Here is a 20427-nt window from a genome sequence, read left to right on the forward strand (position 1 = left end):
TCCAAGCAATAGATATAAAACCTTTTTCAAATCCTCCCACATGTGAAATGACTATGTTCAGGCGGTTATGTGCCTATTAAATGACTATGTTCAGGTGGATTTGTGCCTATTAAATGACTATGTTCAGGTGATTACGTGCCTATTAAATGACTATGTTCAGGTGATTATGTGCCTATTAAGATTGCTAAAGTATGGTTACAATATGGTTGAAATATGGTTTCAGTATGGTTACAATATGGTTGAAATATGGATTCAGGACGGTTACAGTTTCAGCATGGCCATCAATCATGTAGATAGTCACAGACCACCATTAAGAATTAATGATAATAATTGGTAAAGCCGTGTTCAATCTTAGTCGTAATAGGAGAAAACAAGGAATGTTTCATTCATTTATTTTTGAATGAATATACTGAATATACATGTTTTTGTACAGTGTATATTTAATACAGTAGGCATTGTTCTGATAGCGAGGACAGTTTTATCACCTGTGACCATGAACTCACCCATTCCCCACTACGATAATGCACACTCCTTCTCCCTCACAGATAAGAAATTCATCATAGCCAATGCCCGGGTTCAGAATTGCGCCATCATCTACTGCAATGACGGCTTCTGTGAGATGACCGGCTTCTCGCGGCCGGACGTGATGCAGAAGCCGTGCACCTGTGACTTCCTGCACGGAGAGTTCACCAACCGGCACACCATCTCCCAGGTGGCCCAGGCTCTGCTGGGCTCTGAGGAGCGCAAGGTGGAGATCACCTACCACCGCAAAGATGGTGAGTGCGCCCGCATGAGGCCTCTTCAATAAGCGGGATGCTTATGCATTTGCATTTATATGGGAAAATCAAAACGAGGGTCAGTGGGTAGTGAGAGAATTGTGCCCGGAGAGGGCAAATGGAAAATCGAACAGGCTCAGCTTTCTGCATGCCTTTGAAGTATCCACTTCAATAGGTAGCTGGGTAATTTGTGTTCAGTAAAAACACAGACAGCAGGGTAGGCGGATGACATCTCATTTACTGCTACTCAGACAGGGGGTGTTTCCTGCTACAGCTGTTGAACTAGAGCAACACAGTACGTTCCCGTGGAGGCGAATGAAACTTGATAAAACCCCAGCTAAATGGAATCTTGCATAAAAAAAATCGGACTTTTCCACTGCCTCTAGTCTGAATACATGAAAATGTGACATAGCTGAACGAGTTGTTTAATTTAAGCCTCTTCAGAATGTTGCTTGGAGGTCAGGAGTTGACATGACAGCTGCTATTGTTTTGATGGATCACATGCCTAGCGAGTGGCGGAGTGAAATTTTAAACCACTGTCCCATATCAAATTACCTTGGTCACCGAGGATGCGTGCCGCGACCTCTAACATTGATATTCCTATAATTCCTATCCAGATGATTAAGCTGGTAGCAGTTGCGTAACGGTCAAGGTGTATCTAATCGCAGGTCAGGCCGACATTTTCCACTGCGGGGGCTAACCGATGTTATGAAAGCTGCTTGAAGCTGGGTTTACTGCCTAGTGAGACTAGTCTGGTTACCCGTACTTATGTTGTGGATTCTTTCTTTACAAGAAATCCATTTGTGGCAAAAACATGAATGGGAGTGAAAAAAAACACCAACTCAATGCATCTGAAACAGACTCTTAAAAAAAGTCCCTGGAGAATGATTTAATACTAATAGAATTATTTAATACCCGCAAAGAGATGGAGATGACGGCTCTGAGGTCTAGAGATGACGGCTCTGAGGTCTAGAGATGACGGCTCTGAGGTCTAGAGATGACGGCTCTGAGGTCTAGAGATGACGGCTCTGAGGTCTAGAGATGACGGCTCTGAGGTCTAGAGATGACGGCTCTGAGGTCTAGAGATGACGGCTCTGAGGTCTAGAGATGACGGCTCTGAGGTCTAGAGATGACGGCTCTGAGGTCTAGTGATGACGGCTCTGAGGTCTAGAGATGACGGCTCTGAGGTCTAGAGATGACGGCTCTGAGGTCTAGAGATGACGGCTCTGAGGTCTATAGGATACGATCAAACCATTCTGTCGTTGGGATTCTTCCATTCTATTCCAACCCAGTTTTTTTAGAAGGAACATATTTTCACTGATAGCTTTGTGCTGATTACTATGCCATTGATTAAGGTGCACTTAGTCTTACTTGGTTGTCAGGTCCCTCCATCTAGTTATGTTAGGATGAACGCATTCAACTCTTGATCACTCTGGATATCAGCTTCTGCTGATTGACTAAAATGTAACATTTAAACTGGTATTGTTAATATAAGTATTGAAATGTGGAAAAGGGCTTCTTGTTTCCAGGACCAGTGGATTGTAATCTACTGAAGAGACGGCATCTCTTACATTTTGACCCAACTAGCTTTCAACGCTTCATTAGACGCCAAGGTCAAAGCTAAATCAGGCAACGGGGTCCAAGCACCTGAAACTTGTGTTTCTCACTTACAGAGAAAGAGGAAACGGTAGGTCAACGTGTGGATAGGTGAAGGTGTACAGGTGAAGGAAGAGAGGACAACATAAGATGGCAATGGTTGGAGAAAAAAACGGCTAGGAACCTGGAACTCGTCCGGGGCTGGCTGATATGTAAAACGATTTATCTAGAAATAAAGGTGTGGATGAATATACAGGGCGTGAAGTGGCCCTGGTAATAAATACCCCATTACCACAATATCAGCGCTCCAAAGCTTCCGAATGGGCCATCTCTGGGGTTTGTTTTGGCCGACACAGCGGTGGCTGCGCGGGCATCGATCGCTCTGCTGAACGGCATTAATGAGAACACAAATACCTTCATGTTGCATTGATCTTCAAACCTGCCGTGTTTGGAGGATAAATCAATGGCCTGCTTTCTCTGGCCTGCCAGGCCTGTCCCTGGAGACCGGATGAAGGGCTGGAGAGAGATGAGTGGAATTGGAGAGGGAGAGGACTCCTCATTATCGTTGTCGGAGCGCTGAGGCTGTAATTACCTCTGTGTCTTCAATACCTGACTCCAAGGCTCCGTCACAAATGGCTCCCTGTTCCCCATCGGAGCGCTTGCTTTTGACTGTGGGGCTCTCTGGCCATAGTGCCCTACGTACGGAATAGGGTGTCATTCAGCACTCTGGTCGCCTCTCTCCAGGGATGGTCACAAACCAGTCGTAACCAGCCCAGGCTTTTTCGAAGCATCAATTAGACGATAGGTCATACATTACAATATCGTCTTATTGCAGGTTCTCGTCTGGTGAAACAATGTTGAGGCGACATTGTGAAGCCTTCCTCCAAGCCGTTGGGATAATTTATTTGAGCATTTGTTCAGCCCCCCCCTCACCTCCCCAACCGCACGCTTTTAGGTTATTTTGTTGTAGCCTTGGACTCAGCTGATTCAACAGTGATGGCTGGGTTGAATCAGTTGTTCTTGTCCAGGTGTACTACATACTGCTTCACTGGGCTTTTTAAAAGGGGGGTTAAGCTCTCATGGACAGACTAGCATACCTGGACATGAATGGTACTTTAGATATGTCCTGACATTACACGATTCAGAAAGATTTGGAGACGCATTCTTTTTCCAAATCTCAATGTCATATCTTTTGGAATTTTGTAAGGGGACATTTGTTCCACAGACTTGATTATTGATTATTGGCACCCTTGATAAAGGATCGTAAAAATGGCAAAGAAAAACTGTCAGAGTTGTGTACCACCGTGACAGGATATATGAGAGAAATCTAGTCTAGTACAATGTCTTCATCAAGAAATATTTTTTATTTCCTAAAAATGTGCGTCACAATTACTGCCACACCTACAAATGATTTCTTAACTTAATGAAAGTTAGCATTTTTTTTAGTTGATTGAGTCATTTTGAACCCCTTAGTGGTCGCCCAGTGTTTTTCTGGGGAATATGAGGTGGCCCACAAATTCCCATAGTCATCTATCGATACAGAGAAGGTCAGAGAACACAGAAACTAAATTAGGCAAAAGGTGGTTGACCTTAACAAGTTCAGCAATGGCTACACATTTGAAAATACCCATTTCCACTAGGTTTCACTAAGTTTCAGCTGGATCTACAATGACCTGGTCTGGAAGGCGATCCACGCGCGGTGAAGAAGATGGTTCGACAGATCAAACATTGTTCAAGGATCACATCTGGAGAATTGCAGAAGTTGGTTGAATATGGGGTTAACAAGTCTCCAAAACAAAAAAAGTGGATGCCACTACCATGGCAACAAGCTGTTCATTGTCTTGTTAGAGGATAGCCCCTATTTTCATCAAGAAAAATAATGTCAGCTTCTTGAGTTCACTAAATGCAATTTGAAATGTATATAGTTAGACATGGTTTTCATTCAAGAATTTCACCTTAGATTAGATTTCTCTCATATTGTGATTAAAACTATTTTAAAATGCTTGTTGATTCAAGGTGACTATCTTTTACTATCTCTTACTAGCACAACATTGAACAAAATTTTTAAACAGTCTGCTCCCCACTTTAATGTTGAACATTTTGAAATAGTTTTGCACGGCCTGTACATTTGTATTAGCGCTGGTGAATGAGATGGTTTTCCGTTTATTGTTTTGTCTGTCAGTGGTGATCTGTCAGTCATCAACCGTCTGTTTCACTCGCTGAGAGGGGGGAGACGTTTGTTGGCATGAGGTTTGATTGGGCAGATTTTTGCGGTAATACTGATTTGAAATTCCAAATCTCTTTTTTGATTGAACACTTTCATCATGTAAAAGTGCAGTGATTGATCAAACTCGTGAGCCGTCACATAATTACGTGTGCACTGCTACTTTTTTCTGCATTGATTAATGTGATTGTAAAGTAATGGTGAGACTATCATGATTTCTGACCACAGATGTTTTCTGAACATGCTTCTGAGGGAGATAGAGGTGTGTGGCTGATTGGGACATTAGTTGGTTGGATGTCCCGGTGATTCCAGCAGGCCAATCTCCTTCCATTAATAGTAATCCCTTGACCCTTGACCCTCGGTCCTGGGAACCAGTTGCTGCCCCCCCCCCCCACCCAAAGGATTTTCTTGTCTCAGCAGAATTTTGTCAGACAGATTACTGTTTTAAGAATTGAATGTCCTCTTGGTGAACTTTCAGTGTTCCTGTTTTATCTAACTTTGATTTGTTATATTCGGTGCCCTGGAGTGGTTGTCCAATGCATTTGCAAGGATTTCACAACATAGGTTTTGCTTTCACAAGATCTGAAAATTCAGGCACATTGTACTCGACGTTAGCAAGCCGCCACTGCTACTTCCTCACCACAGTTCTCTGTTCCCGAGCCTCAGGGCCACTGTTCACACGGCTCCATGACTGGTTTCAGCCAGGGTTCATTGGCGTTTCACACACACACAGGCATAGGTTATGGATCATACAGGGATTCGTGAAAGCACCAGACGTTTGGTGCACTGATCCTGTCCTAATGAGGCTCGTCGTTATGAAGTTACCGAACAAACCGTTTCATCTGCTTACATCAGACTCTCGGTATTCCATATACATTCGGTCAGCGAGGCTGGCTGCCTGCTCAGAACTGCTGTGCATCCCAGGAAGCATTGGGGCTCTTTGGCTGGTGTCGTGCACAACCCAGGGGTGGCGTGCCAATCTTTTGTTGTGACCTAAATAACGTGTGTTGTTGCCTGCTTCCACTGGCCACCCTGGTCCTTATGCAGTGTTAAACCCTGGTCCTTATGCAGTGTTAACCCCTGGTCCTTATGCAGTGTTAAACCCCTGGTCCTTATGCAGTGTTAACCCCTGGTCCTTATGCAGTGTTAAACCCTGGTCCTTATGCAGTGTTAACCCCTGGTCCTTATGCAGTGTTAAACCCTGGTCCTTATGCAGTGTTAAACCCTGGTCCTTATGCAGTGTTAAACCCTGGTCCTTATGCAGTGTTAAGCCCTGGTCCTTATGCAGTGTTAAACCCTGGTCCTTATGCAGTGTTAAACACTGGCCCTTGTGCAGTGTTAAACCCTGGTCCTTATGCAGTGTTAAACCCTGGTCCTTATGCAGTGTTAAACACTGGCCCTTGTGCAGTGTTAAGCCCTGGTCCTTATGCAGTGTTAAACACTGGCCCTTGTGCAGTGTTAAGCCCTGGTCCTTATGCAGTGTTAACCCCTGGTCCTTATGCAGTGTTAAACCCCTGGTCCTTATGCAGTGTTAAACCCCTGGTCCTTATGCAGTGTTAACCCCTGGTCCTTATGCAGTGTTAAACCCTGGTCCTTATGCAGTGTTAACCCCTGGTCCTTATGCAGTGTTAAACCCTGGTCCTTATGCAGTGTTAAACCCTGGTCCTTATGCAGTGTTAACCCCTGGTCCTTATGCAGTGTTAACCCCTGGTCCTTATGCAGTGTTAACCCCTGGTCCTTATGCAGTGTTAAACCCCTGGTCCTTATGCAGTGTTAAACCCCTGGTCCTTATGCAGTGTTAAACCCTGGTCCTTATGCAGTGTTAAACCCTGGTCCTTATGCAGTGTTAACCCCTGGTCCTTATGCAGTGTTAAACCCTGGTCCTTATGCAGTGTTAACCCCTGGTCCTTATGCAGTGTTAAACCCTGGTCCTTATGCAGTGTTAACCCCTGGTCCTTATGCAGTGTTAAACCCTGGTCCTTATGCAGTGTTAAGCCCTGGTCCTTATGCAGTGTTAAACCCTGGTCCTTATGCAGTGTTAAACACTGGCCCTTGTGCAGTGTTAAACCCTGGTCCTTATGCAGTGTTAAACCCTGGTCCTTATGCAGTGTTAAACACTGGCCCTTGTGCAGTGTTAAGCCCTGGTCCTTATGCAGTGTTAAACACTGGCCCTTGTGCAGTGTTAAGCCCTGGTCCTTATGCAGTGTTAACCCCTGGTCCTTATGCAGTGTTAAACCCCTGGTCCTTATGCAGTGTTAAACCCTGGTCCTTATGCAGTGTTAAACCCTGGTCCTTATGCAGTGTTAACCCCTGGTCCTTATGCAGTGTTAAACCCTGGTCCTTATGCAGTGTTAACCCCTGGTCCTTATGCAGTGTTAAACCCTGGTCCTTATGCAGTGTTAACCCCTGGTCCTTATGCAGTGTTAAACCCTGGTCCTTATGCAGTGTTAACCCCTGGTCCTTATGCAGTGTTAAACCCTGGTCCTTATGCAGTGTTAAGCCCTGGTCCTTATGCAGTGTTAAACCCTGGTCCTTATGCAGTGTTAAACACTGGCCCTTGTGCAGTGTTAAACCCTGGTCCTTATGCAGTGTTAAACCCTGGTCCTTATGCAGTGTTAAACACTGGCCCTTGTGCAGTGTTAAGCCCTGGTCCTTATGCAGTGTTAAACACTGGCCCTTGTGCAGTGTTAAGCCCTGGTCCTTATGCAGTGTTAAACACTGGCCCTTGTGCAGTGTTAAGCCCTGGTCCTTATGCAGTGTTAAGCCCACTATTTGATGTGTATCTATAGACTCAACCTTGGCCTCTTCAAAACACTGGGACACATTTCAGTTGGCTGTTTCTGCTGGTTTGTCCTCTCCCTCCTCCCCTGGATGTTGGAGAACAGACGCTGCACTGCTGCCTTCTTATGGAGACGGAACAAGAGAGTCTTGAGAATCAAATCATGATAAATGTATAATGTATGTATCTGTGTGTTGGTGTGTGTGTGTGTGTGTATTTCTTGATGTTGACACCATTCAGTCTGATTCACGCCTTCCATCTTCTATGTAATCAAAAATTGATTTCCAATCTTCATGTTGGTCAATGTTTGGAATTGGTCTGATGAAAACTGGTTGTAGGTGTCATGTTTCACAACAATGTAATTTCTTGCTATTCATAATCTAAACCCACCGATTTACCTGCAGACTGTTGTATTGAACCGAATACAAATTAAATGTAGCGGAGTCAGTGCTTATGGATACAAATGGGCTACTGTAATAGATAACAGCTCCATTTTAGCATTCCAGTTTTGGTTTTGGCCTGAGTCTCTGTGAGGGACTTGGGCTGTTGGGTGAGCTGACATCTATTCTGTGGGACCATCCACCATCTCCAACGTGTAAACATCACTGGCTGTGTTTAATATATTGTTATTGCTATAATTCATCAATTGTGTTTGTAAATTGGTTTCATTACACAGTACACATTACACAGAGTGATCTGAGAGTAAAGTGTATAAAATAACTACAGAAATGTAAATAACAACCAGAATAAAAAAAGGTTTATTCACAAAGGACCCAGCTTAATGGACGAGGAAAACCAGGTGCACAACAGTCACAACAAAGGACACCCTGTTCTTCGTTCCGAGCACTACTTTTGAACCACAATTGTAGTGCATGCAGGGCGATCACTAGGTTTGCACACAGAGAGTTAAGTCAACATACCCACTAGATCAGAGGGTGACATTGGCAGGACCAAACACACACACACACACACGTGCGCACGTGCCAAACAGAGAGGTCGCGGTGATGACTCTGAATGTGTTTGTGACTGTGTTTTCTTTTTTGCATATCTTAACAAAATACTCTCCCTGCCTTTATCTCTCAAATCGGTTCAATGGGGCTTTACTGGCATTGGAAAGGTATACTGTCATGGAAAGGTATACTGCCATGGAAAGGTATACTGCCATGGAAAGGTATACTGCCATGGAAAGGTATACTGCCATGGAAAGGTATACTGCCATGGAAAGGTATACTGCCATAGAAAGGTATACTGCCATGGAAAAGTATACTGTCATGGAAAGGTATACTGCCATGGAAAGGTATACTGTCATGGAAAGGTATACTGCCATGGAAAGGTATACTGCCATGGAAAGGTATACTGTCATGGAAAGGTATACTGCCATGGAAAGGTATACTGCCATGGAAAGGTATACTGCCATGGAAAGGTATACTGTCATGGAAAGGTATACTGTCATGGAAAGGTATACTGCCATGGAAAGGTATACTGTCATGGAATTAAACAGTGACATTGGAACGGATAGTATTAACCTTGTCACAAAAGGTTAAACAACATTTTAAAAATGTTTGAAGTATTAGGTGTGTGGGGATAGTTGTTAAAGTGTAACTCTGTTGTTAAATGTTTTATGTGTTTTTACAGTGGCATAAGAGAAATTGTGTGTTGGTATTAGTAATATTATGTACTGAAGTTAAATGAAAAGAGTAAAATATTTATAGACGGAAAACAACACAACAAAGCAAAATTACTAAACACAACAACCGCAAAACCCCATCCCATCTGTGTCTGTGCCACTGTGGGATACATACAGATGTTGGATTTGCTGTCTGTGATCTCTTGGAGCCAAAATGATAGGTGTCATCCCTTCAGACTGCGGTCGCGCCGGCTTAGATATCCTGCCAAGGTGATATAATGTTGTTTTCATTTTTCACATTTTTTATTTGGAGTCCTCTGGTTCGATTTTGGTTTTTGGAATGAAGTGTAAGGCCTTGGGTTTCTGTTTAGCCAGTGAGTTGCGGAGCGAGCTGGATTATACTCCAGGGAAACATGGCCACCCGGTGGGATTTAAATTGAATGGCGCTCTGGTCTGCTGGCATTGAATTGTGGGATTTTTATCACTTGAATGTGTTAAGGGAGAAGTCCAGTTCTGCATTGTTTTGGGCGTGTCAGTGGACACCTAAATAGACATTCCAAGATGGTGGAGGATTTCTAACCGGTACAGTTATTGTCAATGGAGACTTTTTCCCATGTCCTGACGTTGTCACAGATGTGCCCCGTTGCAGCTTTACCCTTCAAATGTCCAAGTTTCAACATTTTATTAGACACATATATAAACACTACAGCAGACTTGGCTGCAGCTGGAGAGAAATGCCTGTGTCTCAGCTCCAAAACACACATACATTATTGTTGGTTAAATTAGGCGGCTTTAGTTCAGGTAATTCAAAATACAATTACTAATTTACTAGACACCAAGTGGCCAGTGGCCATGATGTGCTGGTCATTGTACAGCGGCATGGATTGAAGGCGTGTGGGTGTGTGTGTGTGCGTGTTTGTATCGGTGAGGGTTTTTGTGTGTGTGCGTACGTTGTACACTGAGTAAGAGAGGGTGGCAGTTTGTGTCCACAGTTTTTGTGTCCACGGAGAGTGTGTCCACAGAGAGTGTGTCCACGCAGTGTGTCCACGGAGAGTGTTCCACAGCTTGTGTCCATGCAGTGTGTGTCCACGCAGTGTGTCCACGGAGAGTGTGCACGGTCAGGTGTGCGGACAAGACCGCACAGTGCAAACGTCATCCTCACATAGATAACCTTATACATTTAGGAGCAGAATACAACTGTGTGTTTTTATTGGGATGCGTGTGTGGCTGAATTTGTAGTTGACAGCACAGAATGCATTTCAGCTTCTTTCCCTCTGTGCATTTGTGGTCTGACAGTACTGTGATAGGTAAGTCCCAGGCCCAGGTGTTTTATTCTGCATAAACCACTATCAGTTTCCTGGAGATCCACTCCTTCAGAATTCTTTTTGTTATTTCCAGGTTACTTTCATACTATACAGAAAATCCATGGGAGGATTTTACAGACTTCTTACCTTTGGAGGATTGCCCTGTAGACCGTGAAATTGTATAGAAATAATTTTTTTTGAATCCCACAAAGCGGGAAACCCTTGTGATCCCTTTGATATTTGGATTCCTGAGTGTGAATGTGGAGTTCATTAGATGTGGGCCGTGATGTTTTGGCAAGCCAATTTGACGCTTATTCAGGGCATAGTGTTCCCTAAATTAAGTGTTCTGGTATTCATTATGCTGCAAAATATCTTCACCACATAACTGCTCACAAAGATGACTGCAATATAATTGGGGTGGAATTTGTCTCCCATTTTGTAGATGGGTGTTATTAGACTTTCAAACCAGGAGAAGTGTTTTGATTTATGGCTTAACATGTCAATTATTTCAGGATTATCCATGTTCAGTTTAAATTCCTCAATTCCTGTTTCATTCCATTTCATATTTGGTTTAAGTGACAAGTCAGGGGTTTGCTGGTGGCTTGTTAGAACTTATGCCTCTCTTATTTCTGTCTTTGTGTCTGTATTTCTCTCTCTGTCTAGGTCTATAATGTACAGTCAACTCAAGAAGTATTGGTACCCTTCATGAAATTGAACAAAAGTGAATGCAAAAAATAACCAACACAAACAATTAGTCATATTTAGGGGTCAAACATAAGGGGGAGCCAAACGTATTGGCACCCCTAAAGAATGTTTAACATAAAACCAAACATGTGGCATCTGTTCTGGAGTTATATCCTTTTTAGTTGGTCTCAGTTTCCTGGAACTATTGGTGCCTTTCACCTGTTCCTCTTTCCCTGGGGTATAAATCTGAGGTGGCACGCTTTTAAAATCCCTTTGTCATCCATCACCATGGGTAAAATCAAAGCTGTTTTAGCTGTAAGGAGACAGATTGTTGGTTGTTGAGCCACACAGACCAGGTAAAGGAGATAAAATAAGAAATAAACAGTTGAAATAACCACTAAGCACAGTATTTTTTTTTCTGAAGTCTGGAACAGTTGCACATTTGCCAAGAAGAGGACTATTGTCCTGACGCAGGGGTTAGGGGGTTAGGATTACGAAAATCATCTGATACCCACAGTAAAGTCAGACGGCTGTGGATCATTAATTCTTTGGGGCTGTTTATCAAATAGAGGACCTGGGGCTCTTGTTAAATCGATTGCGCGATGAATTCCAATTAGTTCTATTATGTTTTAGCCCAAAACCTGGATGCCTCTGCCAGGAGATTGAGACTCGGGTATGGATGGACCTTTCACAAGACAATGACCCCAAAAGTACATCAAAATGAACACAGAAATGGTTGCAGGACCACAAAATCAATGTTTTACAGTGGCAACCTCAGTCTCCGGACTTGAATCCAATCGAAAACCTGTGGTCTAAACTGAAGAGGTCAGGGAGGGTTCACGAAATATTGATTGTGGGAGTACCAAGAATTCTGAATCCTGTGTTTTTCAGAAATATCTCAGTCTACTAATTGAAATGTTTAGTGCCCAAAATTACACTTATGTTTGAGGCCAAAATACGATTTGTTGTGTGTTTTATTTTTGACATTATATTTTGCTAACTTTCAGGGTGCCAATACTTCTGAAGTTGACTGTAGGTGTCACTATAACCTATTTTAATCTGTTTTTATAAAACATTACCCTTACCGAAGCAGAGGATTTCTGTATATGACATGGCTAATGTAACATTTAGGCCTGCAATAACTCAAAAAGTAGGCTATAGGCATTGCAGTTTTTAAAGGGAATTTCCAAGTAAGTCAACATATTCAGTGGTTACGATGAATTGATCTCCGCGAACATTCTCTTTGAAAGCCACAATGCCGTATTGAATCCATGCCGAAATCTGACATTGGCTATGTCATATATACTGTAGAAATGGAATTCAGTAAATCCTGTCCATTGAGAATGTGTGTGTGTGTGTGTGTGTGTCTGAGTTGGGGGCCTCATCTCCTTGGCTGGTTCTGCACTTCATCCATTAGACCATGGGAAGTTGAACATCTTACCCTACTGCTCACAAATGAAACATACAGTCGGACCAATGAAAATTGCAATAACCTACAATCTGCTCCGGGGAGAATAAATCATTTCCTTGTGTGTGTGTGTGTGTGTGTGTGTGTGTGTGTGTGTGTGTGTGTGTGCGTGTTTTGTAATTTGTTTTGTTATTATCTTCCTTCACATTCGTTTGTTAGTTACAGCTCTTATTGTCAAAATCATTTTCATACAGTGGCTGTATTCAAGTCACTCATTCACTCTGAATTGCTTCCAAAGATACAATTCAGAGTGAATGAGATTAAGAAAAAAAAAAAGATAAAGAACACTAACTAACCCTGAATGGCATAAAACAACCAACCTGTACTAGAACATCCTTCTGGCCTGGACGTACCAGTGATGATATGAGATACATGTTCCTCATATTTTTTGTCTATTGGGTTGAATGAATATCGAGAGAGTGGAAAGCTGTTTTTGTATGGATATTCTTTGTGCAAACAAGATAAACTCTCATCTGAGGTTTAATGTTTTCTCATCTCTGACTCGGCGGAGAAGACAGGCAATGTGGACAGAGCCACTAATGCAGTGGGGGACTAAAATGAAGAGTGGGAAAAAATGTGAAGTGAAGTAATGGCAGTGTTAAAGAAACATAAATAGAAGATAGAAGAGGGAAATTAAGAAGAGGGAGCAAAGGATCTACATAGAGAGAAAGAAATTCTCAAGGAGCAAGGTGGGATAATTCAGGTGCTGCTTAATATTGGATGGATTTTTTTCTTCACAGAGCCACCCTCTTGAATACAAGCCAAGCACCCTTTCTCAATTATAGATGGCCCTGGTGTCAGCTCTCTGTCTGTGTCTCAGCGGCTCTGACTCCCAATTCTGTTTGAATTTGAAGGTCATTATTGGCATGGGAAACGTTTGTTTACATTGTCAACAAGAGTGGCAAATAAAAGAGGTATAATAAATACAAATTGAAAACCCCCCGAATACCCCCCCCCCCCCAGAAAGTTTAATCAGGATGAAGGCATGGAATGTTATTTTAATTTCTGCACAGTGTTGTTAATATATGAAAACAGTTAAGAGTATAAATGACAAGGGAAAACAGGGATGAATATCGGTCACATTCACAATGTCGCCTGGTTGTTGTTTTATGGTGACCGCTAACAAATCTTATCGCTATAATTGGAAGTTGCATCATTTCACCTAACAGACACTGTTCATAAATGTTTGATTTGATTTCTAATTATTTGGGCGTCTGTTTGATCTGAGGGATGTATCTGTCTCTAATGTGGTCATTTTTTTGGCCAGCGGCAAAGGCAGTACCACTCTTTCTTCGCCTCGCGTTGAGGGCGAACTGCATGTTGTTTTCGTTTTAGAGCCAGGTCTGCCTGTAGTGGCCTGTCCGTGCTTAGTGGGTCTGTCCGTATTGGCTGCCTTTCTTAACTTAGAGTCTGTCATTGAGGTCAGTTATTCTGCTACTACGCGTTCACTGTTTAAGGACAATGTATCATTCCCATTTTCTCTGTTTTTGGTTGATTCCTGCCCCAGTGTCAAATTTTTCTGTGTTTTTCCCCTGGGGATCTGTGGAGTCTGTTTTGGGTTTTTGAACAATATCACACCCTTCCCTGGGTTTCTCTCTCTGTATAAAAAAGGCTTTGTTAAGGAGGGTTTGAGAAATGCTTTCCTTTAAGTGAGTGTGAAATTGAACAGTTTTTTTCTGTACTTTAACAACATGTGGGTGTAGTTGTAATTTAGCTCTTATTATTTGGGGTTTTGTGTTGTACTCTGACAATACCTTGGAACTCGGCGCTCATTTTGTGGACTCCAGACCTCACAACCATGGAAGGCAGTGTGTTCTAAAACTGTATTTCAAGAATGAGCCTTATTTGAATGTCAGGTTTTCAATCAATCCATCAGTCACATTTATTTATAAAGCCCTTTTTACATCATCAGTTGTCACAAAGTGATTTTACAAAACACCCAGCCAGAAATTTTCTTTTAAATGGCGTGGAAGCCACAACTTGCCATGTCCCTTAGCTAATTCACAGCCCTGTTGACGTTTACCTGGGCTGTTGATGTTTTGACTGAGATAGAGGTCTTTTTTTGTTCTGCCACGGGCTCACAGTGTCTGGGTAGAATTTAGAGTCTGCGCTTCCGGCATCAGGACCTTTTGTGGACTATGCTTATTTATGTCTCACTCAGATTCACTTTGTGCAGGGGACCTCTCCACAAGGTTTGCCTGCACACCCAGGCCATTACCAGGGGTGTAAGACTTACCTCCTCTGTGTATTGATGGGCCAAGCCAGGGCTTGGTTGTAGCCCCGGAGGTTATGTTCAGTGGGGGATGCAATAAAATGCAAATTAATTACTTAAAAATCATACAATGTGATTTTCTGGATTTTTGTTTTAGATTGCGTCACTCACAGTTGAAGAGTACCTATGATAAAAAAATCACAGACCTCCACACGCTTTGTAAGTGGGAAAACCTGCAAAATCGACAGTGTATCAAATACTTGTTCTCCCCACTGCGGTAAGACAGGAGGGTGGGCTGTCTTGGCTGTGCCCGTGCCTCCGTTGTGCAGCCGTGTTTTTTCACGCCGGTGTCGTGGTTACGATGTCCAAGCTGGTTGAGAAGGCGGAGGAGGCAGCCTGCATTGTGGAGACACACAGGCAAAGACACTCGGCAGTTGGTTTTCGTTTGTCCGTGTGACCGGTGTGAAATGGCTAACCCGTTAATGCCTCTGGTGCATATTGAGGTTTTCTGTTCTTGTGACCATTTTCTTTTATTACACGATTAACACATGAGTCACATTGTCTGGTTCATATTAATCACTTTTTTATTGCCGCATAACGTATTTAGGACTATTTTAAGACAAGCCGTCTTCAGTGTCCAAAAACATTATCTTTTCCGGCTGGTATAATATGTAATTCATGGTTCGCACAATTACGGCATGTTGGCCAAACATCTCCAAATTTGACTCATCAGTCGAGTGGTTTTGGTCTTTACCCAGGTGTAGTCTCAGTCAGTCGTGTTTTGATATTGTTTTTTGAGAGCAGAGGCTTCTTCTTTCCTGAACTCCCATATAGGCCACATTGGTGAAGTCTCGTTCTGACAGCTGCCTTGTGAACATCAACACCGATTGTGACTTGATAGAGGCCTGTAGATGTCTTGATGTAACCCTGGGGTTTTAGAGACCTCCACCAGTACCTTTCAGACAGGTCTTGGCCTGATTTTGGTGGGACAACCTGTCCCACATACGCAGAAGACAATTCCAATAAGTTCTGTTATGTTCATTTTAATTCCATAAAATAAGTTTTGTTTTTAGTGTGATTAGTTAAATTGGGTTGCCTTTATCAATGTCTGTGGTTGGACATTTAGATCAAGACAACTTTCCAGGGGGCGTACTTACTACTTTCGCATTACTGTGTGTCCACATTTGTAGGAATAAGTAAACCAAGGAGGCTAAAAGCTAAAAAGGTTTCATTCAGTTCCCAAAGCATTCATCTCCTTCCACTCATGCTGCCCCCCCCCCCTTCTGTGAGCCTAAAACTGTGGAATCAAATTAGAAACAGTCTGAGTCACAGCGTAGTGTTGTCATGGCAACAGATGGAGGACGGAAGCAGCCAATGTACATTCAACATACATTCTTTTGTTCTCTTCTTTAATTTACAGTGGCATGTCTCCACCAGTACCTGAAGCACTGGAGCTCACTGTAACCATGACAATTGTCGTTCCCATTCCGGTCGGCGTGGCGGACTGCTGAGTCGTGCTGCCCGTGCGGTTCGAGGGATTAAGCATGAGGGCGAAAAAGCGGTTGAGAAATTTGTTGCTAATTCTGTAAATTAACATGAACACCGTGTTTGCAATGACAAAGACTTACTGTAGCTGTAGAGACCCACAGTCCGCGTCCACATAACGGAGATGTTAAAAATGACAGCTAAGGTAAAGATTATCTCCAGATATGTGAATGGTCTATATTTGGCCCTCTGACAATCTCTCAGGTACAAGCCGGAGATGACAAATAGCCTCTTAGCTTGCTGAGCCTCTTATCCTGTCAGGTGGGATCCTGATAAGACCACCACACGTGCACACTGTAGCCTGGCTGACCAGGGTCGCGCTACTGGAAAGGTCACCCCAATCAATCGGTGAGGAACCACTTCAATCTGGCTGTCCTATTAGCCCATAGGGGATGAATGAATCAGTCCAGTGAGAAAACCTGAGGGCAATGGGTTTGGTTTTGTGTTGGCTGTGTTTGATGAGACCACATCAAACTGTGAACCTCTGAAACCCAATTATCCTTGAAGAAATCACTGAAATGCCCACTGATTGATTTGACCTGAATAGAGCTTGTTTTAACAAAGCAAGCGTAAACCAACACTGCATATCGAAACACGATGTTAAAAGTATAGAGTTTATGTACCGCGTAGTCGGTCCTTGGTTCTGCAGCTCTCGTCTAGGACTGTGAGGGGTCTTGCATCTCCAGCCTCATCCCATCGCCCTCATCCCATCGCCCTCATCCCTCGCCCTCATCGTCAAAAAGCTCCAGCTGGCCGGCGACGTAATAATGGAGAGATCCCCAGCCACGCCGTCTGGTTTGAGGCTGTTCCCCAATACCCGACTGATGCGATGGTGTTGCTAGAGCCTCTGGACAAGGCGTTAGTCAGACAGACAGGCCTTGCAGACAGGCCTCTTCATCCCCTGTCTCTACCCACCATCCCCACACTACCATCCTCTTCTCCTCCCACCTCCCCAGGTGGTTCTGGCGCCCCACTACAAAAACAACACCTGTCCCTACCCAGCGGACTCCTAAAAGGAGATCAGTCGACATTCTACTGGCACCGAGACACGTTTAGCAGATTACGGGATATCCATGTAGGTGTGCATTTCTATAAATGGACATTTCCAAATTAGCTTGGATATTCCTGATTAAGATTATCAGAGGCGTGGTTATTTTCATCTGGCATCAGCCTGTAAAATGATCCCTGATCTTTTCAGTTTTTTTACGTTCACCGATTATGTGTGTGAACATAATGCTATCTCATAATGTCTCATAATGCTGTCTGGGTGCTCGTTCACAAGGGTGTCGGCGCCTTTTGACTCGATTCCGTCTGTGCCATTAATGGTAATTTGTGAATGTGAATTCAACAGGGCTGAAACATAGATCGATGAGACCCTTTGTCAGGATGAACATTCTCAGAAATTATAGCTACAGTGAATGGTTGTAATATCATCACCTACACATTTCTGCACGTATTGGCAGTACCTATTTCATTAATGAGCTACCTAACATTTTCCCCTTTTCCAAGTCTTTAATCAGGATGGCGGCTTACAAACATGAAAGGAGTCATCCAATATTCAAGTATTTATAGTTCTTATGTTGATGGTTTGAAAACAAACCTTTGACAACTGAAGTCAAACTCTGTTTAACTGGTCAGAAAAATCATCCCCCTTTTTGCCAGGTACCTTTGTACCCTTCAATACTAACCTTTCTGATTAGGGTCACGGCTTACTCCATTTTGACCCTGACTAAATCCTGAGTTTAATTTAATCAGACTTCATCCCAATTTCAAAGTAACGTGTTTTAAAAATAACATTTTATTACACATTTAGTAATGAGAGGAATGCATTCTAATGCACAGTGAAAGGTTGGTGCGTCTTTATATAAAATGTAATCACAGCAGTAAGAAAGAAACAGTCTGTGTATTGACACTAAAGCAGCTCAAAGAAATAGTCAAATACAGACACCACAGTCTGATGAATTTGCTAGATAACTTTTCTTTCATGTATATTTCAGTGTTCAAATTCACTGAAATCCTTCTGGAGTTGTCTGTATCTAACATTCCCCTTGTCGCTGAACACTCCCAACTCCCAATGTAGGGAGGCAAGATTCATAAATAAGATAGCTGGGGAGGGCTGATGACTGAGATAACTGACTGAACTCTACTGATTGAACAAAACGGGTCTCCTCTCAACTCTAGCTGTGCGACACGCATGTTTACAATTACAACATGTTTACAATGCGTTTACAACATGTTTACAATGCGTTTACAACATGTTTACAATGTGTGTGCGTGTAGCCTCTCTAGTGCTAAATTAATGTTTACTGATTATGAATAGCATGCTGTTTTTTTTGTTTGACCCGTAATGACGGAGCTATAAGTATTTCTGCATCAGCATTCAAACTTTTGATTTCCTAATACTACAGCAGCAGTTGAAAGAACCTGTTTTTAACCCCTTGACAACGGCACAAAGCTGTCAATGCTTTTAGCGATGCTATGGGCTCCTCGACCCCTAGCCAAGAAATCGACTGGCCTGTGTCCGTTTGTTGATAAGGACTTATGGATTCTACAGAATGTGGAGGGCACAGACCCACAATAGTATTGCCTTCAGGCTGTCATCGGATGCAATACATTTCTAATGGCTGAATAAAAGGAGGTGATAGCAGACATCCATGCCTTATCCGAAAGGAGCAAACCAGCCCGTTGCTAATGCTAAATGCCAAGCTGACATCAGCACTTAGGCCCAGTCTTAGGCTCTGTTAGATAGAATCAGCCAACCCTCCGGCACCTTCTGAGACATCCCCGGACACACCAGGGATTTCATTACTTTATCATCTCTGCCATTCCTCTCTATTAGAGTTGACGTCCGGATTATTAAGGCGCGTCTAAATTGGCGAAACTCTACATTGATTTCCTTCCGTTTAAATCTGTCTCAAGACTCCTCTGTATGGTGCCGTGACATGACGTCACCTCAGCTGTCTTTTCTCAACACAGAGGGGTTCGGGTTCACTTGGCAACCAAGTGAGAAGAGGCACCACCTGGAGGTTTACCTGAACTCGTCTAATGAGAGACGTTTGGTTTTCCCGTCACAAAGGGTGTTGCTACATTTTGCGTTATGAAATGCTCGACCCTAAAGCAGGGACCCAGTGCCCCCCGGGCCCAGAACCCCTGGACCCAGAGTCCCCCGGACCCAGAGTCCCCTGACCCTGAGCCCCCCGGACCCAGAGCCCCCCTGTTCCTGAGCCCCTGGACCCAGAACCCGGCTTGTGGAAACCTTGGACTAGAGCACTGTTCCAGGATCTAGACAACACTAGTTCCTCTCCTCTCTTTGTGCTGCTAAATCTCCCCTGGAGGGGTGATCATGAGCCTCCATGATGCCTGCTACAAAAGTACTGTCTTTCCGTCTTTTCTCTCTGAACGGTGGGCCAAATGTGTCTAGTCAACCATTAAGGAAGCTGGGACAGTAAAAGAAAGGAAGGGAAAAAATGCAAATGCAAGATGCAGTTGCCGAATAAAGCAAATGATACCCAAACATGAACGGCTGAGCAGCATTTGGCTTCGCTTGCCTCTTTATTTTTCACTCAGTGGGGAAGACAAGATGGCGACCCCATGTGATTACCACACACCCTACATTTTCAAGTCTGACATATTATACATTGGTTTCCTCTAGTAAGTGGCGTGAACATGTTCCTAATTCCAACTCCAAGATAAGAACAATTTGAAGTTATCTGAAAAGGAGCTTGTGTTGATTTGTGATTTGTGTCACGCTTTGCAGTTTAAAAACCCCTCGTCTTGGCATCCTATCTGAATTCCTCCATGCACCTGTGCTTATGTCTTGAAAACTTTTAAGTCAGACTACCGTTCTCGCTCGGAATTGAAGTGCTCCTGTCGGTTAACAAGAAGTGGGGTCGGAGATTTTCACTGAAGAGCTCAAATAATATCTTCCCGAGCCGCTCCTGACTCAAGCCCCTGTCCCTCCCCGGCACTGACGGCAGTCAGAAATTGGCTGCTGCCGCAATGGCTGTTCTGTTCCTGCCCTCGAGGCACTACGGCACCAACCGGCAACTAGGTGCCGTCAACCGCGAGCTCCGCCTCATCAGTGTCACCTGCCGTCGGAAGAGGCGCAGAGGATCATCTGACAGGGTTTCCACTGCAGGGGCATTCACAGTTTCCTCCGGGCCGACAATGAGCAATATAGGAGCAAAAAAATAAATAAAAACACCGGCCATT

At 43.5% G+C, this 20427-nt stretch overlaps 1 protein-coding gene across 6 annotated transcripts in view; it reads left to right on the plus strand.

Annotated features, from left to right (window-relative positions):
• LOC105020004 (potassium voltage-gated channel subfamily H member 7) overlaps nucleotides 1-20427 on the plus strand; it is a 79980-nt gene that overhangs the window by 13842 nt on the left and 45711 nt on the right. For all 6 annotated transcript variants that reach the window (XM_010886627.3, XM_010886629.3, XM_010886623.3 and 3 more), the window contains one exon: nucleotides 546-776. In XM_010886627.3, the coding sequence (XP_010884929.2) occupies nucleotides 546-776 (231 nt within the window). The remainder of the gene's footprint in view (nucleotides 1-545; nucleotides 777-20427) is intronic.

This window comes from Esox lucius, chromosome 22 (genome assembly GCF_011004845.1).
Source record: "Esox lucius isolate fEsoLuc1 chromosome 22, fEsoLuc1.pri, whole genome shotgun sequence".
Lineage (NCBI taxonomy): Eukaryota > Metazoa > Chordata > Actinopteri > Esociformes > Esocidae > Esox > Esox lucius.